The following is a 25,335-nucleotide window of genomic DNA, read 5'->3' on the forward strand; positions in this document are numbered from 1 at the left end:
ATTTGCTATATTTTTGAATATTCCAAACAAAGGCAGTCCTATTTCTTCAATTTTGACCTTCTTGACAACCAGCCATGCAGCAATTCGACACCACTATCATGCCAGTCCCTATCCAAAAGCATAACAAACAGAGTATAGCCTAATTCCATAGAATAGAAGATAGTAGAAAGTATAATTTCAGATCCCTAAATTAAAGCAGTGAAGAATTAGCCTGGTCCTAGATCTGTTTGTGCTGTCTTGCCATTTGGCGTGACAATGACCATAGGAGTTGGCAAAACAGCACAAAGAGATTTGGGACCATGCTAGTGAGGAATGGGATGAATGAACAAAATGACAGCATCCTGATGGGCTTTTAGGCTAATGTGGGCGGTGAAGCAGAAATCTCCATTCATTCATGGACCTGCTCCAGTAAATGTCCATTACAGACTCAGGGTCCTATTCACTAGGCTCGCAGCGTATGTAAACGTGCCGAAACGGGGAGGTACTATCTGGAAACACTGGAAACAGTCAAACACTCATTTTCGTTTTACGTTGCTCAACATTTTAAAACGTTTTCCTTTGCATGCCCTTATCAATACGACCATGTAGTACCCAGTAATAGCGAGTCAACGTCAGTTGTGTTCCACCACAGTGTGTATCGGCAAAATGTTAGGTCATACTGAATCGGGCTGGTACAGTGATGTGATTGGACTGGGGCTGGTTAAAGGGCTTAGTGGCTAGGGGCTGAAAACACACCAGACCAGGATATTGAATCCTACTCTCGTTAGTAGCAGGGAGACAGATATTGGTGAGTATTTTTTTCCCCCACCACTTACTCTATGCTATAGCTTCAACTAAATTTGATTTATAATGTATTTAATGGTTATTTGATCAATGGAATATAAACATTAATTGTATTTTCATTGATGAAGGAGAAAGGCTAACTTTTGCTGGATTAATTTTAGTTGTTGTTGAATTTCCTTTATCTAGGCTAGAAGTCACATCCGTTAATTAAAGGGGAATTATTTTTGTACAGTAGGTTGATTGTTGAATTTGACTGATTCTTAGCATCTACTGACCTGCATTGTCTTATGTCAGATAGCGCGTCGATTCCACCATCACTGATCGGTTGAGGGACGAGCGTCGCGTAGGAGTGATACGATCTGACGTAAGACAATGACTGATCTGTAGATAGATTGATCAAGAAGTGTGATTGAAGGAATTTCTTTGGTTAGTAGCATATTCCGTTTTTTATTAAACAAGATAACACTCTTGTATGTTGTTTTCCATTCCCGTCTTTGATCATCTTTTTTTTTTATGATCGAAGCTACCGCTTTGATAATTTGAAGTGTCACACTGAATGACTGTGCTTCATAGTAACACGATTTAGCATTACAATTAATATCGATCAAAGTCAGCGATATAAAAAATATAGCCCTGCTTTCAGAGCGCTACTGCAGTAAGCTGTGATTATCAGCTCTGAAGGTCTGGGCTGTAGATGGCATTGCTCACTGCTCAGAAACAACTAACTAATTAGGGCCAAGAATGTTAATGATCGGGTCCAGCAATTACATAACAAAACACTATAACAAAGCAGGGTCTATGGGATGTTTGTAGCAGATACACACATGCATGCATGCACACGTGCACACACACACACTGTATTTATTGTGCATGAGTGGACAATGTATTTCAGGGATGAATAGGCTACTTCATTCTATTTTACCCCACATATTCCTATCCCATTCATATCCTATCTTGATCCATATTTTTACCCCCAGAGTGATGTGAAGTGTCTGAGTGGGCCATGGTGACTTCTAACCAGGCTCTGAAGGCAGTAGGCCTGTTCATAGCATATCTACTAAAGTCCATCACAGACCTGTTCCTCACCAAGCCTTTGTGGGCCAACCTGAAGGTTCTGGAGGAGACTGACTTCAAGACCACCGGAGGAAGTAAGGAGTCATAGAATAGAGTCCAGAACACTGAACGTTTTATATCCAAATTAATAGCTAGAATAGTTAGTAAGCCAGATCTGTTTGTTTAGATTACAGATCTACTGTTAGCATTTGACCTTGTATGAGGTCTCTTCATAGATTTGGAGAAGTAGGCTATATTTAACCCTTCTCTGTCTCTTTCAGTTTATGAGACGTATAAGGCCAAAGCTCTGTGGGAGAAGACTGGGGCAGTGATCATGGTGGTACGACGCCCTGGATGCTTGTTGTGCAGAGAGGTGAGCGCTGTGGTTGTGGTGTCTCCTCTAGACTAGCTTGTCTATTTTATTCTTTCACACTCCTGACAGCAGACAGACTTGAGTGCTGATGTTTCTCCATGCCTCTTCTCTCTCTCGCTCTCTCGCTCTCTCGCTCTCTCGCTCTCGCTCTCTCTCTCGCTCTCTCTTTCTCTGTCTGTCTCTGTCGCTTTGTCTCTTTGTCTATCTCTCTCTTTCTCTCTAGGAGGCCATTGAGCTGTCCTCTCTGAAGCCCCAGCTAGAGGAGTTGGGGGTCCCTCTCTTAGCCGTGGTCAAAGAGAACATTGGCCAAGAGCTGGATGCCTTCAAGACATTTTTTACTGGGGAAGTCTATGTAGACCAGAAGGTCAGTGAATAACTAATTAATTTACAATGTTAACAGCAGTTAGCATTGACATGAGAAGATAAAGTACACAGTTCCTTGTAAAATATATGTTTCCAGCGTTTGTTCAGTCACACTGCACACCTTTGTGCAATATATGATATAACATCTATTTCCGACATCTTTTCAAATATACATCCAACTGTAGACGTCAACAAAGTACAGTATCCTGCTAACGTCACTGTATCCCTCCATCTAATAACCAAACCTGTTTTTCTCAGAGAGCATTATACGGTCCTGTGGAGCGTTGGATGTTCCTGTCTGCGTTGCTGCGTATCGGGGTGTGGAGGAGCCTGTGGAGGGCCTATAGGAAGGGCTGCACAGGAAATATAATCAAAGGAGAAGGTCTTGTACTGGGGGGAGTGTTCGTCATTGGGCCCAAAGATCAGGTAGGGCTATACCGCTTGAACTGGGCACTCTATCCATGCTATAACGGACAAAAGTGGAGATATACAGTAGTTAGAACTAATTAGCAATAGCAAGAATGGATCTGCAAGTAAAATCAAATCAAATCAAATTTTATTTGTCACATACACGTGTTTAGCAGATGTTATAGCGGGTGTAGCGAAATGCTTGTGCTTCTAGCTCCGACAGTGCAGTAATATCTAACAATTTCACAACATATACCCAATACACACAAAACTGGTAAGGAATGGGATTTAAGAAAATATACATATATGGACAAGCAATGACAGAGCGGCATAATATAATATGCCATTTAGCAGACGCTTTTATCCAGAGCAACTTACAGTCTTGCGTGCATACATTTTTTTGTGTATGGGTGGTCTTGGGGATCGAACCCACTACCTTGACGTTACAAGCGTTGTGCTCTACCAGCTGAGCTACAGAGGACCACGGCATGGAATAAGATACAGTAGAATATTATAGAATAGAATGCAGTATATACATTTACATTACATTTTAGTCATTTAGCAGACGCTCTTATCCAGAGCGACTTACAGGAGCAATTAGGGTTAAGTGCCTTGCTCAAGGGCACATTTACGTCATTTAGCAGACGCTCTTATCCAGAGCGACTACAAATTGGTGCATTCACCCCTATAGCCAGTGGGATAACCACTTTACAATTATACTTTTGGGGGTAGAAGGATTACTTTATCCTATCCCAGGTGTTCCTTAAAGAGGTGGGGTTTCAAATGTCTCCGGAAGGTGGTGAGTGACTCCACTGTCCTGGCGTCGTGAGGGAGCTTGTTCCACCATTGGGGTGCCAGAGCAGCGAACAGCTTTGACTGGGCTGAGCGGGAACTATGCTTCCGCAGAGGAAGGGGAGCCAGCAGGCCAGAGGTGGATGAACGCAATGCCCTCGCCTGGGTGTAGGGACTGATCAGAGCCTGAAGGTACGGAGGTGCCGTTCCCCTCACTGCTCCATAGGCAAGCACCATGGTCTTGTAACGGATGCGAGCTTCAACTGGAAGCCAGTGGAGTGTGCGGAGGAGGGGGTGACGTGAGAGAACTTGGGAAGGTTGAACACCAGACGGGCTGCGGCATTCTGGATGAGTTGTAGGGGTTTAATGGCACAGGCAGGGAGCCCAGCCAACAGCGAGTTGCAGTAATCCAGACGGGAGATGACAAGTGCCTGGATTAGGACCTGTGCCGCTTCCTGTGTAAGGCAGGGTCGTACTCTCCGAATGTTGTAGAGCATGAACCTGCAGGATCGGGTCACCGCCTTGATGTTGGCGGAGAACGACAGGGTGTTGTCCAGGGTCACGCCAAGGCTCTTCGCACTCTGGGAGGAGGACACAACGGAGTTGTCAACCGTGATGGCGAGATCATGGAACGGGCAGTCCTTCCCCGGGAGGAAGAGCAGCTCCGTCTTGCCAGGGTTCAGCTTGAGGTGGTGATCCGTCATCCATACTGATATGTCGGCCAGACATGCAGAGATGCGATTCGCCACCTGGTTATCAGAAGGGGAAAGGAGAAGATTAGTTGTGTATCGTCAGCGTAGCAATGATAGGAGAGGCCATGTGAGGATATGACAGAGCCAAGTGACTTGGTGTATAGGGAGAAAAGGAGAGGGCCTAGAACTGAGCCCTGGGGACACCAGTGGTGAGAGCACGTGGTGCGGAGACAGCTTCTCGCCACGCCACTTGGTAGGAGCGACCGGTCAGGTAGGACGCAATCCAGGAGTGAGCCGCGCCGGAGATGCCCAGCTCGGAGAGGGTGGAGAGGAGGATCTGATGGTTCACTGTATCAAAGGCAGCAGACAGGTCTAGAAGGACAAGAGCAGAGGAGAGAGAGTTAGCTTTAGCAGTGCGGAGAGCCTCCGTGACACAGAGAAGAGCAGTCTCAGTTGAATGACCAGTCCTGAAACCTGACTGGTTTGGATCAAGAAGGTCATTCTGAGAGAGATAGCAAGAGAGTTGGCTAAAGACGGCACGCTCAATAGTTTTGGAAAGAAAAGAAAGAAGGGATACTGGTCTGTAGTTGTTGACATCAGTGGGATCGAGTGTTGGTTTTTTTGAGAAGGGGTGCAACTCTCGCTCTCTTGAAGACGGAAGGGACATGGCCAGCGGTCAAGGATGAGTTGATCAGCGAGGTGAGGTAGGGGAGAAGGTCACCGGAGATGGTCTGGAGAAGAGAGGAGGGGATGGGGTCAAGCGGGCAGGTTGTTGGGCGGCCTGCAGTCACTAGTCGCAAGATTTTATCTGGAGAGAGAGGGGAGAAAGAAGTCAAAGCATAGGGTAGGGCAGTGTGAGCAGGACCAGCAGTGTCATTAGACTTAACAAACGAGGATCGGATGTCGTCAACCTTCTTTTCAAAGTGGTTGACAAAGTCATCCACAGAGAGGGAGGAGGGGGGGAGCAGTGAGGAGAATGTGGCAAAGAGCTTCCTAGGGTTAGAGGCAGATGCTTGGAATTTAGAGTGGTAGAAAGTGGCCTTAGCAGCAGAAACAGATGAAGAAAATGTAGAGAGGAGGGAGTGAAAAGATGCCAGGTCGGCAGGGAGTTTAGTTTTCTTCCATTTCCGCTCAGCTGCCCGGAGCTCTGTTCTGTGAGCTCGCAATGAGTCATCAAGCCACAGAGCTGGAGGGGAGGACCGAGCCGGCCGGGAGGATAGGGGACACAGGGAGTCAAAGGATGCAGAAAGGGAGGAGAGGAGGGTTGAGGAGGCAGAATCAGGAGATTGGAGGGAGAAGGATTGAGCAGAGGGAAGAGATGATAGGATGGAAGAGGAGAGAGTAGTGGGAGAGAGAGAGCGAAGGTTGCGGCGGCGCGTTACCATCTGTGTAGGGGCAGAGTGAGTAGTGTTGGAGGAGAGCGAGAGAGAAAAGGATACAAAGTAGTGGTCGGAGACATGGAGGGGAGTTGCAGTGAGATTAGTAGAAGAGCAACATCTAGTAAAGATGAAGTCAAGCGTATTGCCTGCCTTGTGAGTGGGGGACGGTGAGAGGGTGAGGTCAAAAGAGGAGAGGAGTGGAAAGAAGGAGGCAGAGAGAAATGAGTCAAATGTAGACGTGGGGAGGTTGAAATCCCCCAAGACTGTGAAGGGTGAGCCATCCTCAGGAAAGGAACTTATCAAGGCGTCAAGCTCATTGATGAACTCTCCAAGGGAACCTGGAGGGCGATAGATGACAAGGATATTAAGCTTAAATGGGCTAGTGACTGTGACAGCGTGGAATTCAAATGAGGAGATAGACAGATGGGTTAGGGGAAAAATGGAGAATGACCACTTGGGAGAGATGAGGATTCCTGTGCCACCACCCCTCTGACCAGATGCTCTCGGGGTATGCGAGAACACATGGTCAGACGAGGAGAGAGCAGTAGGAGTAGCAGTGTTTTCAGTGGTAATCCATGTTTCCGTCAGTGCCAGGAAGTCGAGGGACTGGAGGGTGGCATAGGCCGGGATGAAGTCAGCCTTGTTGGCGGCAGAACGGCAGTTCCAGAGGCTGCCTGAGACCTGGAACTCCAGGTGTGTGGTGCGTGCAGGGACCACCAGGTTAGAGAGGCAGCAGCCACGCGGTGTGAGGCGTTTGTGTAGCCTGTGCGGAGAGGAGAGAACAGGGATAGGCAGAGGCATAGTTGACAGGCTGCAGCAGATGGCTACAATAATGCAGAGGAGATCGGGATGAAATGAACTAAACATCAGGGAAAGGAGAGAGCAGGCCTCCCTCACCAAAAATTTTTTTTATATATAACTCTCCCAACTTCCACCTCAGAAACTATAATTGTTTCACTGAACCACCCGAGTAAAACTCTCCCAACTTCCACTTTAGAAATTAGAATTGTTGTAAACTACAGCAGACTGTTATCAGTAGCTGTAATTAAGTACAGCAGCTACCAACCACCTAACGTTAATGCCTCGGATGAGGTTAGAAAAACAGCTGAATGGTAGCAGCTAGCTGGCTCAATCACAGGTACTCTTAAGCATGAAATAACATTGGAAACAATTAACCATAGTTGCAAAAAGTTACCAGTAGCTACCCGCTAGCTAGCTAGCTTTGTTGGTCCAAGTAGTGGGTAGGCTAGCCTCGTGCTTCGCCGGAGTCCGCCGAATACAGTCCTTACCTACAATAATTACCTACAATAACCTTCAATAACTACCTGAGTAAGCTACCTATAATACCAAACTACAATACCTACCTACAATCTAAATACATGGTTTAAGCTTAACTCAACACCATATAAGAAGCCAAGCTTACCTTTCATAACGCAGCAACGATTAAACGTTGGGTAGCTAGCACAAAGATATTGTATTTAGCTACCACAGCCTGCTGGTAGTGTTGGCTGGCTAGCAATGGCTACTGTGTTGACTTTGTTTGAAAAAGCGGCGTCGCTGCGAGCGAATGTAGCTGGCTAAAAGGATATTGTTTTTAGTTGCAACCGTTGCTAATAGCAACTTCGCCAGCTAATCCAGGAGGTGAGTTAGCTAGCTAGCTCCGTGCTACATCCCGGCACGGCCGAATACAAAAGTAACCTACAATAACTACACAACAGCTACCCACAACAGCCCACGATGCCTACCTATACTACTTAATAATATACAGCCCACGATGCCTACCTATAGTACCTAACTACAATCTAAATACATAGTTTAAGCCTTACTCGACAAAGCCCAAGCTATGTATAAAGCCAAACTGGCAGACTGCAATCAGTAGCCGAAATTAAGTACAGCAGCTACCAACCACCTAACGTTAATGATAATGAGGTTAGAAAAACAGCTGAAGGTGGCAGCTAGCTGGCTCAATTACAGGTACTCTTAAGCGTGAAATAACATTGGAAACAGCTAACCACAGTTGCTAAAAGTTACCGGTAGCTACCCGCTAGCTAGCTAGCTTTGTTGGTCCAAGTAGTGGGTAGGCTAGCCTCGTGCTTCGCCGGAGTCCGCCGAATACAGTCCTTACCTACAATAATTACCTACAATAACCTTCAATAACTACCTGAGTAAACTACCTATAATACCTAACTACAATACCTACCTACAATCTAAATACATGGTTTATCCAGTCTCCAACTGGCAGAAAGTTGGAGACTGAGTAGTGCAAGATATGTAAACATTATTAAAGTGACTAGTGTTCCATTTCTTAAAGTGGCCAGTGATTTCAATAGGCAGCAGCAGCCTCTAATGTGCTAGTGATGGCTATTTAACAGTCTGATGGCCTTGAGATAGAAGCTGTTTTTCATTCTCTCGGTCCCAGCTTTGATGCACCTGTACTGACCTCGCCTTCTGGATGATAGCGGGATGAACAGGCAGTGGTTCGGGTGGTTGATGTCCTTGATGATCTTTTTGGCCTTCCTGTGACATCGGGTGTTGTATATGTCTTGGAGGGCGGGTAGTTTGCCCTCGGTAATGCGTTCGGCAGACCGCACCACCCTCTGGAGAGCCCTGCGGTTGTGGGCGGTGAAGTTGCCGTACCAGGCAGTGATACAGCCCAACAGGATGCTCTCAATTGTGCATCTGTAAAAGTTTGTGAGGGTTTTAGGTGCTAAGCCGAATTTCTTCAGCCTCCTGAGGTTGAAGAGGCTCTGTTGCGCCTTCTTCACCACACTGTCTGCGTGGGTGGACCATTTCAGTTTGTCGGTGATGTGTACGCCAAGGAACTTGAAACTTTCCACCTTCTCCACTGCGGTCCCGTCGATGTGGATAGGGGGGTGCACCCTCTGCTGTTTCCTGAAGTCCACGATCATCTCCTTCGTTTTGTTGATGTTGAGTGAGAGGTTATTTTCCTGGCACCACACTCCCAGAGCCCTCACCTCCTCCCTGTAAGCGGTCTCGTCATTGTTGGTAATCAAGCCTACTACTGTTGTGTCGTCTGCAAACTTGATGATTGAGTTGGAGGCGTGCTTGGCCACGCATTCATGGGTGAACAGGGAGTACAGGAGGGGGCTGAGCATGCACCCTTGTGGGGCCCCAGTGTTGAGGATCAGCAAAGTGGAGATGTTGTTTCCTACCGTCACCACCTGGGGGCGGCCCGTCAGGAAGTCCAGGACCCAGTTGCACAGGGCGGGGTTCAGACCCAGGGCCTCGAGCTTAATGATGAGCTTGGAGGGTACTATGGTGTTGAATGTTGAGCTATAGTCAATGAACAGCATTCTTACATAGGTATTCCTCATGTCCAGATGGGACAGGGCAGTGTGCAGTGTGATGGCGATTGCATCGTCTGTGGATCTATTTGGGCGGTAATCAAATTGAAGTGGGTCTAGGGTGACAGGTAAGGTAGAGGTGATATGATCCTTGATGAGTCTCTCAAAGCACTTCATGATGACAGAGGTGAGTGCTACAGGGCGATAGTCATTTAGTTCAGTTACCTTTGCTTTCTTGGGTACAGGAACAATGGTGGCTATCTTGAAGCATGTGGGAACAGCAGACTGGGAAAGGGAGAGATTGAATATGTCCATAAACACACCAGCCAGCTGGTCTGCGCATGCTCTGAGGACGCGGCTAGGGATGCCGTCTGGGCCGGCAGCCTTGCGGGGGTTAACATGCTTAAATGTCTTAATCACGTCGGCCATGGAGAAGGAGAGGCCACAGTCCTTGGTAGTGGGCCTCGTCAGTGGCACTGTGTTATTCTCAAAGCGGGCGAAGAAGGTGTTTAGCTTGTCTGGAAGAGAGACTTTGGTGTCGGCGACATGGTTGGTTTTCTTTTTGTAGTCCGTGATTGTCTGTAGACCCTGCCACATACGTCTCGTGTCTGAGCCGTTGAATTGCGACTCCACTTAGTCTCTATACTGATGTATGTGAGCTATTTGATATGCATTGGATGTTAGATGGTACGGTACTACAATTCTTTGCAGCAAGTCCGTATAGTGACAACTGCTTGAGATGTGAGCATATACATGTAACTGCCAAAATAAATGAAACACCAACATAAAGTGTCTTAATAGGGCGTTGGGCCACCATGAGCCGCCAGAACATCTTCAATGCGCCTTGGCATATATTCTACAAATGGTCTGGAGCTCTATTGGAGGGATGCGACACCATTCTTCAGACAATAAATTCCATAATTTGGTGTTTTGTTGATGGTGGTGGAAAACTCTGTCTCAGGCGCCGCTCCAGAAACTCCCATAAGTGTTCAATTGGGTTGAGATCTGGTGACTGAGACACACACACACACTTTAAACCCCCTATGCTCCTTTGAGACCCCTCTTTAAAAGTCACTGAGATTCTTCTTCTAGCCATTGTATACAAAAATAATGGGCAACAGGGCATTTTTACACATGACCCTAAGCATGATGGGATGATAATTGTTTATTTAACTCAGGAACCACTCCTGTGTGGAAGCACCTGCTTTCAATACACTTTGTATCCCTCATTTACTTGTGTTTCCTTTATTTTGACACTTACCTGTAACTCAAATTAGGATTCAGGTCCAGTGCAAGTATGTATCGGTGGATGTGCTTTTATTCTGCTATCATTTACACATGGTGTACTTTTCATAACATATTAATGCTTATACAATGAGCACTTGCTGTACTTCCACAGAGACCAGTTTTGAGACCCATGTCTGTTTTCCTTCTCTTCCCCATGCAGGGTATTCTGCTTGAGCACCGTGAGAAGGAGTTTGGGGATAAAGTCAACCTGCTGGCTGTACTCAGATCAGCCAGGAAAATTCAAGACGGCTTGGCTACAGCCAAATAGTTTACACAAACAGCTTAAAGTCCCCATGCAGTCTTTTTAATTGTATTTTTAAATCATCACTGTATGTATAAAAAAATCACTGTGTGTGTGTTTATTTCATGAAAATAACTTTAGTATCATTTATTGCCCTGAGCCTCCTTTTGCCATTGAAATGTAAATATATTTACATACACAGCACTGATTTGCCGGATAGAATCGTCTGGACCATAGAGCCTACCCCACTTACCCCTTCAAACTAGGAGGATACATATGCAAATAAAAGATGACTGGTCATTGGTCAGAATAATCAGATCTGATTGTGAATTCATGATCAGGCATTCTTTTCAAACAGCTCTTACACAAAAAGGGCATTATCATTATTTTCACAATTTCAGTGTTATTTCGACCTCATAGTGTGGAAATATCATTTTAAAAAACAGGAAAATCTAATTGTTTTGGTCTAAAAGCACATGCATTCATTGTTCTTTAGCCATTTAACACAGTAGTTTTGGTTCTTTTATGCAGGAATGACTTTCCACTCACGTGTGTTAGCCTCTCATTGACCATAAGTGTGCACTTTTGTGTCAAATGTATAGTCTATAGTGAATGTATTTGTGCTACTTCACAGTATGTCTGTCAGTCTCTGTGCATATAACTTTTATTTTAGATTGTACTTTTTTCTGTCATTTTTCTGATATTTATACATAATTGAAATTGACCCAGCAGACCCTTTCCCTTTTTCATTGTGCTGAACCTGTCCTGATCTCATCCCTGGACATGTCCTGTCAATAGTGCTGTGTTGTCCTGTGTACTGGTCTCACTACTGTCCAGTTGTAGTCATGGGACTGTGTGGGTGTTAATGAAGGTATGTGTCTAAATGATGAGAGCTCAGGGCTGATGCTTACACACTCAGTCACACTGCTCAATAGACAAAGATAGGGCTCGCTACCAGGAGAATGCATGAACTGTTACAAGGCATTTGAGAATAATAAAGTAATTATTTATCAAACCTTTTACCGTTGTTTGTGGGTTTTATACTTACCTGTACTGCAATTTGTTTACTAAATGGTTGTGGCATGTTCCACCTAATAAATTGTCTTTATTTTATTTTGTATACCTACACTTACCTACACACATCTTTATATATTATATATCTTTATTTTTTATTAGATGTTTTACCTAGGTCAGTCCGTTTTTATTGTAAAAAAATAACCTTGATTAGTTGATTTATGCCAAGGGTCCATGTAATCATGTGCCCCTGTAGCTCAGTTGATAGAGCATGGCACTTGCAACGCCAGGGTTGTGGGTTCGTTTCCCACAGGGGGCCAGTATGAAAATGTATGCACTCACTAACTGTAAATCGCTCTGAATAAGAGCGTCTGCTAAATGACTAAAATATAATTAGTTTTCCCTGCAATGACTAATCCATTTATCTGGCTCGACTGATACGCCTACCACACATTTAGATCATTTGAACGGAGACGTTTCTACTGCACTCTCCTCCGTCAACACAATATTTGTGAGTATCATACCTTTAATATACATTATTTGAAATATTGTTAAACATGTTGCGAGCATTCAGACCCATATTATTTCAATCTGCAAGCTAACTTGTTAACGTCATCATGCAGCCAGAATCTAGCTAGCTAGCTTAGCTAACCCAGATAGCCAGCTAACTAGCGAGATAGCCACAGGTGAAGTCAACAAAGTAGAAAAACTACAGTGTCATTGCTATTACTAACTTCTACGTGTCCTATTTAATGCATAAATCAAAGAATACCATACTGCAATTTAGTTATCTAGCTAGTAAAGCTCACTTTATAATACCACTTGCCACTGTTACCAGTCAACATGATTGTCTGTAGTGCATCCTGAAGGTTGCTTATCAAAAAGGCTAGCTAACGTTAACTAGCTATGTCAAAATGCATGAGTTGAGCTTTGCAAAATTGTCTTGGTAGGGTTTGCATGAAAAGCCTCATTTAATAATTTGTCACACCGTTTGAAATAAGCTGAAAGACAAGGAATAAGAAGGTGCATAATTCAATCAATATTTACTGTAGATCTGTAACTAGTTAACTTTCCATTTCATCTTTGTCATGATAATAATAGGCCCTATGTCCTCATATTTTCATTGTCAATAACATTCAGTTTCTCCACTCATTGTCACCGTAGCTTAACTATTGACTTATACAATGTAAACATTCCTTTTCACTATCTATCTACATGGTATCCAATGAATCCAGTCAAGTCCAGTTCATGACAGCTGGCAGGTAGTCTTTATTGGCTGCTGTTATCATTAGGGTTTAGGCATTTGTCGTCTCTCTGAGAAGTGAAAGTCAAACTGCAGTAGTTAGTCAAGACTGTCAAGTCACAGTGAAGTGCAGAACAGAGTACCTACCTGGAATTGAATGAGCTGAACTTGAGGGGCATTTCTCAAGTGAGTGCAAACCTTCAGTGGGTGATTGATATATGAATCGATGTTTGAAAATGAAATGAGTTTAAAAATAATAGTCTGGTTTCACATATATTCAATGCATGTAGGCCTAAGCATTTGGTGGACAATTTTAGAATGTCATGTTCATAGTGTTCAGAGAACCTGAATGATCCATATCTTGAAAAATTCACATCTAAGCTAGTCATGACAATACAGTAACAGTATGTTGTTTGTATTCATATGCTAATAACTATGCTCAATTGACTATACTGATGATTTATTGTTGTGTAGCCTACTGCCTGTAACATTGTATGTTATGGCCCATCTTGCTTATACAAGAGGAAAGAGGATTAACTTTGTAAGCTGTGGTCTGAGGCATTAGGTTCAAATCAAATCAAATCAAATTTTATTGGTCACATGCGCCGAATACAACAGGTGCAGACATTGCAGTGAAATGCTTACTTACAGCCCTTAACCAACAGTGCATTTATTTTAAACAAAAAAAGTAAGAATAAAACAACAACAACAAAAAAGTGTTGAGAAAAAAAGAGCAGAAGTAAAATAAAGTGACAGTAGGGAGGCTATATATACAGTAAAATAAAGTGACAGTAGGGAGGCTATATATACAGGGGGGTACCGTTGCAGAGTCAATGTGCGGGGGCACCCGGCTAGTTGAGGTAGTTGAGGTAATATGTACATGTGGGTAGAGTTAAAGTGACTATGCATAAATACTTAACAGAGTAGCAGCAGCGTAAAAAGGATGGGGTGGGGGGCAGTGCAAATAGTCCGGGTAGCCATGATTAGCTGTTCAGGAGTCTTATGGCTTGGGGGTAGAAGCTGTTGAGAAGTCTTTTGGACCTAGACTTGGCACTCCGGTACCGCTTGCCGTGCGGTAGCAGAGAGAACAGTCTATGACTAGGGTGGCTGGAGTCTTTGACAATTTTGAGGGCCTTCCTCTGACACCGCCTGGTATAGAGGTCCTGGATGGCAGGGAGCTTTGCCCCAGTGATGTACTGGGCCGTACGCACTACCCTCTGTAGTGCCTTGCGGTCAGAGGCCAAGCAGTTGCCATACCAGGCGGTGATGCAACCAGTCAGGATGCTCTCGATGGTGCAGCTGTAGAATTTTTTGAGGATCTGAGGACCCATGCCAAATCTTTTTAGTCTCCTGAGGGGGAATAGGCTTTGTCGTGCCCTCTTCACGACTGTCTTGGTGTGTTTGGACCATGATAGTTCGTTGGTGATGTGGACACCAAGGAACTTGAAGCTCTCAACCTGTTCCACTACAGCCCCGTCGATGAGAATGGGGGCGTGCTCAGTCCTCTTTTTTTTCCTGTAGTCCACAATCATCTCCTTTGTCTTGGTCACGTTGAGGGGAGAGGTTGTTGTCCTGGCACCACACGGCCAGATCTCTGACCTCCTCCCTATAGGCTGTCTCATCGTTGTCGGTGATCAGGCCTACCACTGTTGTGTCGTCGGCAAACTTAATGATGGTGTTGGAGTCGTGCCTGGCCATGCAGTCATGGGTGAACAGAGAGTACAGGAGGGGACTGAGCACGCACCCCTGAGGGGCCCCCGTGTTGAGGATCAGTGTGGCAGATGTGTTGTTACCTACCCTTACCACCTGGGGGCGGCCCGTCAGGAAGTCCAGGATCCAGTTGCAGAGGGAGGTGTTTAGTCCCAGGATCCTTAGCTTAGTGATGAGCTGTGTGTGTGTGTGTGTGTGTGTGTGTGTGTGTGTGTGTGTGTGAGAGAGTCAGTCACACACAACTGTATAACCACATACTGTGTCTTGTACAATACAGTTTGATAGTCTACTTAAGATAAGACGAAACCAACTGAGCAGCTCATATGGTTTGTTTACTTATCCTGCATAAGTCATGTATCAGTTTTATTTTGAGGACATGGAAAGTAGACGAGCAGGTTTACTGTCATTCATTAGACAATGCCTAATGAAATTTGAGCTGCCATGACACTGTGGTTAGACGTGGCCTCTAGGCACAGATCTAGGATCAGTTTACCCTCCATATGTCATAATCATAGAGGAATCATTGCAACACTGACCTTAGATCAGCATCTAGGAGCAACTGAATTATACTCAGTCAGGACACACCTTCAACTTCACAGTAATTGATATCGCTTGCCTCACCCAGACAACACTGACGAGAGTGAGAGTTTTACACACAGTGAAACTGTAGTTTTTCCTTTTTTTGTCAACAGTACACATTTAAACTACATGTCCCCAGAGTCTTTAGCCTACTGTTTTAACCTCAGTCACTACTTCCTAACAGTCATTGGCATGTGCCCATGCCAACGCCAACTTTCAAACACAAATGATTTCACACTCACGGTAAAGGCTTCTGTTTTTTAGTTGTCTTTCCAGAGAATGGCTGAGGGTGGTTTGTAAGAGTCAGAGAGAGCGTGAGAGCTCTGGTAGGCTGTGTTTACACAGTCACCATGGCCCTGGTCCAGGCCCTAAGCTACAGCCCCAAGGGCCAGATGGAGGCTATCTCAGACTCTGCACTGCCTCTGGGGGGCATCACACACAACAGGCAGCCCTCTACCACCCCTTCAGCCAGACTCCCCTCTCTGAGAATCCAGACTGCTGCCTTTTACCACAGCTCAGCCTCATCCAGCCCTGACACTAACAAGCCCAAATCAGGCAAGGAGCAGCATTACATTATCTCTCTCTAGTGGCAACTGTATGTTGCATGGAGTAACTTAAAGGTCCCTTGACTTGTCTCCCAGTTAATCTTACGGCCTAGATCAGTGACCCTGACCTCCCCCCAACCCATGCCTAGGACTGTTGCTTCTCCCTTTCCATCTAACCTTTTTATGCAAATAAAGTACATGTCGGATAACAAATGTCACGACAGGCCTGATGGACACAGGAAATATGTTGGTAAACTTTCCAACAAAACAAAATACGCTAGACAAGGTGCGATGTTTTTTTGTGTCGGTAAAATTGATTATGCGAGAAATAGCTGTGGAAACGCCTTTTATGCGCAAATATCGATATAATAACCATCATATTGAAGCAAACTTGGAGTCACGCGATGATGTGTTGTGTGTTCCTCCCACAACGACTCGGGAAAGCATCCAGTTTATTAGGCTACAAATGAAATAAGTTATGATGAACTTCACAGAGTGGTGAAAGTGCACGTTGATGAGCTTGATGCTGCTTTCCAATAAATATTGAGAGTCTTATTCTGGTGACATCAATGATTTTGTTTGTCAAAACGGCAGCCAAGCAATCTCGCTATTTTGTCTATAATAATCTCATCATTTAGGTAGCCTACCCGCACTGGAAACCCATTTACTTTTTTATTCAGTACATGGGAATTTAACCGCACATTTCATTTTTATGTGCACTACTTCGTCACGCACAGCTTTTTATCCGCAACACCAGTCAATTTGATGGAAACACATCTCTGGCATTTTGTATTTATGCGGATTGTAGAATATTTGCATGAAAATCTGTCGCTTATTGGATGGAAACCTAGCTACTAACGGTAAAGTCCCATGAACTGACTAAACGAGAAATCATAAGTGTGGCCAACCAGAGTAGGAGCCCCCCTCCCCCTCACTCCTCTAGGTCTGGTTCCTGTGTTTCTTCTTTCCTAAGAAAAATATATTTTGTAAATCACTTTGATAATCATGTTTGTCTTCTCCTGTCTTTGTCTGCAGTGTTGTCCTCCGTCCTCGAGGTGGAGCTGTTTGAGATGGGGATTTGGTCTCTGGGTCTGGGGGCCTTAGGAGCAGCCATCGCAGGGATCTTCCTGGCTAATACTGACCTGTGTCTGACCAAGGCTGCCCAGGCCTCGCTGGAGTACCTGGAGGACGCAGACCTCCGCTCCACTGGAGACGGTACGATGGCCCTGGTTCACCTATTCTACCACCACATAGAGGCATTGCACAGGCCGTGAATTTGGACCAACAACATGACAAGGAATTTAACCAGTTTTCCAAACCTTAACCCTTGATGGTCAGTCAAAGTTACTTAAAGTCTCAGGAAAGGTGACATCACAGTGCAAGGCTAAAACCAGCTTCCTTCCTCTACATCGGCAGAGCTTGTCATCTGTCCATATCTTTTCAGTCCATATGTTTACAAACAATTAAACTTGCATCCCCAGTGAAAGCCCCATTCTTTGTATTAGCCTATAAACAGTGCATTCGAAAGGTTTTCAGACCCCTTCACTTTTTCCACATTTTGTTACGTTACAGCCTTATTCTAAAATTGATTAAATAAATGTTTTTCCTCATCAATCTACACACAATACCCCATAATGACAAAGCGAAAACAGGTTTTTAGAAATTTTTGCAAATGTATAGAAAAATAAAAAACAGAAATACCTTATTTACATAAGTATTCAGACCCTTTGCTATGAGACTCGAAATTGAGCTCAGGTGCATCCTGTTTCCATTGATCATCCTTGAGTTTGATTGGAGTCCACCTGTGGTAAATTCAATTCATTGGACATGATTTGGAAAGGCACACACCTGTCTATATAAGGTCCCACAGTTGACAGTGCATGTCAGAGCAGAAACCAAGCCATGAGGTCGAAGGAATTGTCCTTAGAGCTCCGAGACAGGATTGTGTCGAGGCACAGCTCTGGGGAAGGGTACCAAAAAATGTCTGCAGCATTGAAGGTCTCCAAGAACACAGTGGCCTCCATTATTCTTAAATGGAAGAAGTTTGGAACCACCAAGACCCTTCCTAGAGCTGGCCGCCCGGCCAAACTGAGCAATCGGGGGAGAAGGGCCTTGGTCAGGGAGGAGACCAAGAACCCAATAGTCACTCTGACAGAGCGCAAGAGTTCCTCTGTGGAGATGGGAGAACCTTCTAGAAGGACAACCATCTCTGCAGCACTCCACCAATCAGGCCTTTATGGTAGAGTGGCCAGACGGAAGCCACTCCTCAGTAATAGGCACATGACAGCCCGCTTGGAGTTTGCCAAAAGTAAACTAAAGGACTCTCAGACCATGAGAAACAAGATTCTCTGGTCTGATGAAACCAAGATTGAACTATTTGGCCTGAATGCCAAGCGTCACATCTGGAGGAAACCAGGCACTGCTCATCACCTGGCCAATAACATCCCTATGGTGAAGCATGGTGGTGGCGGCATCATGCTGTGGGGATGTTTTCAGCGGCAGGGACTGGGAGACTAGTCAGGATCGAGGGAAAGATGAACGGAGCAGTACGAAGAGATCTTTGATGAAAACCTGCTCCAGAGTGCTCAGGACCTCAGACTGAGTGAAGGTTCACCTTCCAACAGGACAACGCAGGAGTGGCTTCGGGACAAGTCTCTGAATGTCGTTGAGTGGCCCAGCCAGAGCCCGGACTTGAACCCGATCTAACATCTCTGGAGAGACCTAAAAATAGCTGTGCAGCGACGCTCCCCATCCAACCTGACAGAGCTTGAGAGGATCTTCAGAGAAGAATGGGAGAAACTCCCCAAATACAGGTGTGCCAAGCTTGTAGCGTCATACCCAAGAAAACTCGAGGCTGTAATCGCTGCCAAAGGTGCTTTAATAAAGTACTGAGTAAAGGGTCTGAATACTTATGTAAATAAGGTATTTCTGTTTTTAATTTTTTATACATTTGCAAACATTTCTAAAAACCTGTTTTTGCTTTGTCACAATTTACTCCATTTTAGAATAAGGCTGTAACGTAACAAAATGTGGAAAAATTCAAGGGGTCTGAATACTTTCCGAATGCACTGTAGGTTATTGTAATGTGGCTAAGACATGAGTGAATGCTCAACTGTCCACAGGCTAAATCCTCGGCCATACATGGTAGGCTATAAAACTCCCACTAAATGTAAAGCACTTTGAGAACCCTCAGTAAAAAGCAGTATTTAAATGAGCTAGCCTATCCTATGCAATTTTCCCTCCATGTAACAAGGGCTTAATGTAAAGAGGGAACATGATGTAAAACTATTACGCTCCTTACTAAACACATTTATCCATGCGTTTAACCCAGTCTTTATACAGTGCCTTCAGAAAGAATTCACACCCCTTTTTCCACATTTTGTTGTGTTACAGCCTGAATTTAAGAGATCTTTTGTCACTGGCCTACACCCAATACCACATAATATGAAAGTGTAATAACGTTTTTAGAAAATTTTACAAATTCATGAAAAATGAAAAGCTGAAAGTCTAATTATTCAACCCCTTTATTATGGCAAGCCTAAATTAGTTCAGGAGTAAAAATAATTGCTTAACAAGTCACAAGTTGCATGGCGTCACTCTGTGTGCGATAATAGTGTTTAACATGGCTTTTGAATGACTACCTCATCTTTATACCCCACACATACAATTATCTCTAAGGTCCCTCAGTCGAGCAGTGAATTTCAAACAGATTCGACCACAAAGACAAGGGAGGATGGATCAACAACATTGTAGTTACTCCATAATACTACGTTAATTGACAGAGTGAAAAGAAGGAAGCCTGTACAGAATAAAAAATATTCCAAAACATGCATCCTTTTTGCAGCAAGACACTAAAGTAAACTGCCAAAAATGTGGCAAAGCAATACACTTTTTATCCTGAATACAAAGTGTTATGTTTGGGGCAAATACAACACATTACTGAGTACCGCTCTCCATATTTTCAAGCATAGTGGTGGCTGCATCATGTTATGGGTATGCTTGTAATCATTAAGGTATGGGGAGTTTTTCAGGATAAAAAATACATGGAATGGAGCTAAGCATAGGAAAAATCCTAGAGGAAAACCTGGTTCAGTCTGCTTTCCACCAGACATTGGGAGATTAATTCACCTTTCAGCAGGACAATAACCTAAAACACAAGGCCAGATCTACACTGGAGTTGCTTACCAAGAAGACAATGAATGTTCCTGAGTGGCCTAGTTACAGTTTTGACTTAAATCTGCTTGAAAATCTATGGCAAGACCTGAAAATGTTTGTCTAGCAATGATAAACAACCAATTTGACAGAGCTTGATGAATTTAGAAAATAATAATGGGCAAATGTTGCACAATCCAGATGTGGAAAGCACTTAGAGATTTACCCAGAAAGACTCATAGCTGTAATCACTGCCAAAAGGTGATTCTAACATGTATTGACTCAAGTGGTTGAATTCTTATCTAATCCAGATATATTCGTTTCTTTTTTCTTTTTTATGTTAGAATTTTTCTTCCACTTTGACATTACAGAGTATTGTGTGTTGATTGTTGACAAAAAAATGACGATTAAATAAATTTTAATACCACTTTGTAACACAAAGTGGAAAAAGTCAAGGGGTATAAATACTTTCTGATGGCACTGTACATGTAACACACTGCAGGCTTGGAGTTATTCTTGGTCATGTATTCAGGAAAAACTCTGAGCCATACATTAGGGCCCAGAGTTTTTTTTTATGTATGTGCTGTGTATAATGTGTATGTGTATGTGTGTGTGTGTCCTGCAGATGAGAAGACCATGAAGGCCAAAACTCTGTGGGAGAAGACAGGAGCAGTAGTCATGGCTGTACGACGGCCCGGATGATTTTTGTGCAGAGAGGTGAAGTGATGATGTTACTGATACTTTACAGTATAGTCAGCTTTTTTTTTACTATTTCAGAAATGGTCTTAATTCAAGTCTATTCCACACCATATGTTGTTGTTGTGTAGATTCCGCTGTATGCATTAGGCAAAATCTGCAGGCCTAAATTCCAAATAAACGAGGCCCCATCCTATTATTGGAATTGTACTAATTGTCTGTGTAGGAGGCCTCTGAGCTGTCCTCTCTGAAGACCCAGCTTGAGGAGCTTGGTGTCCCTCTGGTTGCCGTGGTGAAGGAGAACATTGGCACGGAGATCGAGGACTTCCGACCTCACTTTGCTGGGGACATCTATGTAGACGTGAAGGTGAGACTGACCTGACGCTCTATGGGTGCATCTCAATAGTTTAACAAAGGCTTCCTCTCCTTGTCTCCTCCTTTCCTTCATCTGCACTGGCCTGAAAGAACTGTGAACATGTTTGAATAGATCACTACATAGGCCTGCCATGAAGGAGAGGAGCTAAACCATGTGTAGATCAGAGTATGTGAGTGTAGCTGGAGAGGAGCATTCCCAATTTGACTGGAGCACGGAGCGAGATTCCCAAAGGCTGGAGCTTCGGCATTCTCGCCCGCTCCAATTTCGCTCCAGTAGCGCTCACTTCACGAGCTCAGGGCATGCCCGGCCCAGCATGCATTTGTAGTCTACTTGTGTGCTGCTATAGCCCCTTGTTTTAGCTACTGTCATGGAGGTCGCTAAATATTTTCATAAATAAACTGACTTACAAAGATGAGGACCAAGAGCAAGAGAGGGAGTGCAGTGATTTAGTGTCCACAACTAAAGAATCATTGTGGAATCTGAAGACACATATCCCGAAAGCACGATGCTTTACTTACTACGTGTACATGCTAAAAGAAAGGAACGAGGTGGGTAGATAACTGTGTCATTGTAGCAAAGTATTTCTAAACAAAAAATCAGATCTCTTCAACTTTTCGTTCTATTATCTATACAATAGGCCATAATTGATTTTGGCCCAATAGGCCTGGCATATTCCCACGTTCAAGGAGCTTTCTGTTTTGATTGGGTTATTTTGCCTAAAAACCTTTACGCCTACCTATAGGAAAAAAATTAAAAAAACTCTGCATCTCTGCCCAGCCTGGCAAGAGTGGCCAAAAGGATGTTTAGCATCCCCAGTGGCTCTACAAGTGTGGAGCGGATATTCTCCGCTGCTGGCCGGCTCTCCAGGCACCATCGGATGAGCCTGAAGCCACAGACTGGCCAAACTCGTGTTTCTAAAAATGAATTCAAAGGCACTAATAAGTCTTTTTTTTTTCTTTTTTTTTTCTAAGTAAGTCACAGCCTATATGCGCAATTTATAGACTAAAATGATTGAATACAACGAAATGTTGTTTAAATGCTGAGCGCTTTATGTCCATACCAGCCTAGTGTGTCACACTCGCAAATGCTTCACAATGTATTTATTTGTAGGCTATAGCCTTGAAATAATATAGCCTAAATAATTTGTTCCTTCTTAGGCTCCATGTCTGGCTCTTGACCTATTTAGTGTTTATATGCTGTTTAATATGACATTTAGCCTATTTGAAATGATGTGCACTTCTTACATTCACCTTTTCATGTTTATTCAAATACTTTTCATTCAAATCGATATGGTTTGGTTTCAGTACTTCAAAACCAATTGGTAGGTCCAGGTAGTCACAAAAATATATGGGTGTTGGTTAAATTGTGATTTTAATGAATGGATCGAATTTGGAGCGCCATTTTTTTTCCTGTGAGTGCGGAGCGGCGGTTGGAAAGGATACAGAGCGGAATTTCCGACAGCTCAACTTCGCTCACATGCTCTGGTGTAGATATAGTGTGCCCATTGTCTGTGCCTGACTTTGTTTCAAGTTTTATTTTCTCCAAGGACTGACTGACTGATTGATTGTTTTGCTCGTGTCCCTTGCAGCACCACTTCTACGGCCCGCTACAGAGGAAGATGGGGGGGCTGGGGTTCATCCGTCAGGGGGTGTGGCAGAACTTCATGCGGGCCTGGAAGGCTGGTTACCAGGGCAACATGCTGGGGGAGGGCTTTGTCCTGGGAGGCGTGTTTGTCATCGGAGCGGGGAACCAGGTACCACACACACACATACAGGGCTGTGCATCAATGGAGTGGGCTCAGCCACAGCTGGGAATCATTGATTGGAGCTGTTAGACTCAAACTGCCAACACACACTTTGTATCTGTTATCAACTCCTTAGTAATCAGTGGCCATCAGCAGGACAATATGGATACAAACATGATTTAATGAAAACGAATGGACAGAGAGCATCATTGTTGTGTTGTGAGCTTGTTTGGTATTATGTAGGTCCCTTTTTAAATTAATGTTGTCTTTTTTGCTCCTCAGGGTATTCTTTTGGAGCACAGGGAGAAGGAGTTTGGCAACAAAGTGGAGAATGAAGATGTTTTAGAGGCCGTCAAGAGAATTGTGCCAATGCAATAGATTGAGTTAGTTTTGTTAGTAGCATTAGATCAACACTGATAGAGGCCTCAGACACAATTACTTGTTTATTTCCTGCATTTTGATTTTTTGTCTTTTCTCAACTCCCTTCACAAAATTGAACCTTATGCAAACAACAATACTCAAGTGTTCTTGAGTTTTGTATGACTACAAAACATCTGTTGACATTTGATCTTGAAGAAAAGGGCATTTTCCGTATCTGTCGTTCTCGTGCACTAACATTTGAGTTCTAAGATTGCTACCTCCACCTATCATAGGACATATGAAATGTGTCACTTCCTCAAGAAAAATGTGAATGTTCTAGAATGCTCTGGTGCATGATGATCTCCACTGCTCATTAGCTCCTACGCCCTTAACTTCCTGCGCTCATAAGCCCATTGGAAGATGAGGTGGAGCTTATTCCTATCTCTTTTATCTAGATGTGGAAACTCCCAAGTTGTACGAACTAGACAGTGGTCTGTAGCTTAAAGGCCTTGGCCAGGTAAATATTGTAAAAGAGAACGTGTTCTCATCTTACCTAGTTAAATAAAGACATTCTCAGTCAGGGACCTTAGAACATGCACTAAACTGTGAAAACACTTGAACATTACTCATCCCTTGGGATAGAGAAGTATATCTACAACTATGGTGTGTTTCATGCATTTATTGATGTCTCTAATGGAGTCGAACTCAACTTGAGTAATGCATGGTTCTCTATGGCAGTGTTTCCCAACCCTGGTCCTCGAGAACCCCCAACAGTAAGCATTTTTATTGTAATCCTGGACAAGCACACATGATTCAACTTGTCAATTAATCATCAAGCCCTCAATGAGTTGAATGAGGTGTCTTTGTCAGGGCTGCAACGAGAATGTGTACTGTTGGGTGTACACAAGGACCAGGGTTGGGAAGCACTGCTCTATGCATCTGGATTCTATACGTAAAGTCAGTCCAGTAACTATGTGTTTCATGTTTTACCTGTGAATGAATGTTTGTTACCTGTTCAGGTACCCAAGCCTGACTCCTGCGTGACTGGTGTGTGTAGTCTGTGTGTGTTATTAATGAAGACCTGACTGTAAACTCGGCAACGAGGGGAGCAGGTTCGATATCCAAACACACACTGCCTCAATATACTTGCCATGGCCAGGTTGGCAGGTGGCCAACGTGTCTGAAACAGGTGTGTGTGTGTGGGAGAGAATACAAACCCTAGACCTCATCACACCATCCTCTGTCTCTTTTCATCGGACCAACAGGATGATGTGGCTTATTGTATTGGGTAATGATGCCAGTTGTGCTTCCACCAGTCTTTTCACACACAGGTCACTGGGTGAAAAAATACATTTTTGAAAGTTAAACATTCAGAACACATCCCTTTCAAAAGTAGGTGTTTCCATAACACAGCCACAACTTCACCGTTCATCTGCTTATGTACAGTTGAAGTCGGAGGTTTACATACACTTTAGCCAAATACATTTAAACTCCGTTTTTCACAATTCCTGACATTTAATCCCAGTAAAAATTTCCTCAGTTACGGTCAGTTACGATCACCACTTTATTTTAAGAATGTGAAATGTCAGAATAATAGTAGAGAGAATGATTTATTTCAGCTTTTATTTCTTTCATCACATTCCCAGCGGGTCAGAAGTTTACATACACTCAATTAGTATTTGGTAGCATTGCCTTTAAATTGTTTAACTTGGGTCAAACGTTTCAGGTAGTCTTCCACAAGCTTCCCACAATAAGTTGGGTGATTTTTGGCCCATTCCTTGACAGAGGTGTAACTGAGTCAGGTTTGTAGTCCTCCTTGCTCGCACACGCTTTTCAGTTCTGCCCACAAATATTCTATAGGAATGAGGTCAGGGCTTTGTGATGGCCACTCCAATACCTTGACTTTGTTGTCCTTAAGCCATTTTGCCACAACTTTGGAATTATGCTTGGGGTCATTGTCCATTTGAAAGACCCATTTGCGACCAAGCTTTAACTTCCTGACTGATGTCTTGAGATGTTTCTTCAATATATCCACATAATTTTTCTTCCTCTTGATGCCATCTATTTTGTGAAGTGCACCAGTCCCTCCTGCAGCAAAGCACCTCCACAGCATGATGCTGCCACCCCTGTGCTTTACGGTTGGGATGGTGTTCTTCGGCTTGCAAGCAACTCCCTTTTTCCTCCAAACATAACGATGGTCATTATGGCCAAACAGTTATATTTTTGTTTCATCAGACCAG

General features: G+C 43.9%; 1 protein-coding gene and 1 pseudogene across 3 annotated transcripts; both read left to right on the forward strand.

The window, feature by feature from the left end:
- The first annotated feature begins 461 nt into the window (after positions 1–461).
- Positions 462–11,696, forward strand: LOC121584006 (peroxiredoxin-like 2A). 3 transcript variants are annotated; one of them, XM_041899854.2, is made up of 7 exons: positions 462–787; positions 1,078–1,209; positions 1,761–1,931; positions 2,118–2,209; positions 2,433–2,573; positions 2,831–2,998; positions 10,596–11,696. In XM_041899854.2, exons 3-7 carry the CDS (start codon positions 1,787–1,789, stop codon positions 10,701–10,703), a joined length of 654 nt encoding a protein of 217 aa, XP_041755788.1. In that variant the 5' UTR covers positions 462–787; positions 1,078–1,209; positions 1,761–1,786; the 3' UTR covers positions 10,704–11,696. The 3 variants fall into 3 exon arrangements, with proteins under 3 accessions (XP_041755788.1, XP_041755775.1, XP_041755781.1); XM_041899847.2 differs by having other exon boundaries at positions 463–787; positions 1,078–1,147; XM_041899841.1 differs by lacking the exon at positions 1,078–1,209.
- Positions 11,697–12,094: 398 nt separating this feature from the next.
- LOC121574744 lies at positions 12,095–24,323 on the forward strand (annotated as a pseudogene).
- Positions 24,324–25,335: the final 1,012 nt, after the last annotated feature.

This window comes from Coregonus clupeaformis, chromosome 1 (genome assembly GCF_020615455.1).
Source record: "Coregonus clupeaformis isolate EN_2021a chromosome 1, ASM2061545v1, whole genome shotgun sequence".
NCBI lineage: Eukaryota > Metazoa > Chordata > Actinopteri > Salmoniformes > Salmonidae > Coregonus > Coregonus clupeaformis.

Coding starts and splice junctions, on each gene's coding strand:
- LOC121584006 (XM_041899854.2), top strand. CDS start 1,787: ATGGTGACTTCTAACCAGGCTCTGAAGGCAGTAGGCCTGTTCATAGCA. Junction 2,210..2,432: donor GATGCTTGTTGTGCAGAGAG/GTGAGCGCTGTG, acceptor CTTTCTCTCTAG/GAGGCCATTGAGCTGTCCTC. Junction 2,574..2,830: donor AAGTCTATGTAGACCAGAAG/GTCAGTGAATAA, acceptor TGTTTTTCTCAG/AGAGCATTATACGGTCCTGT.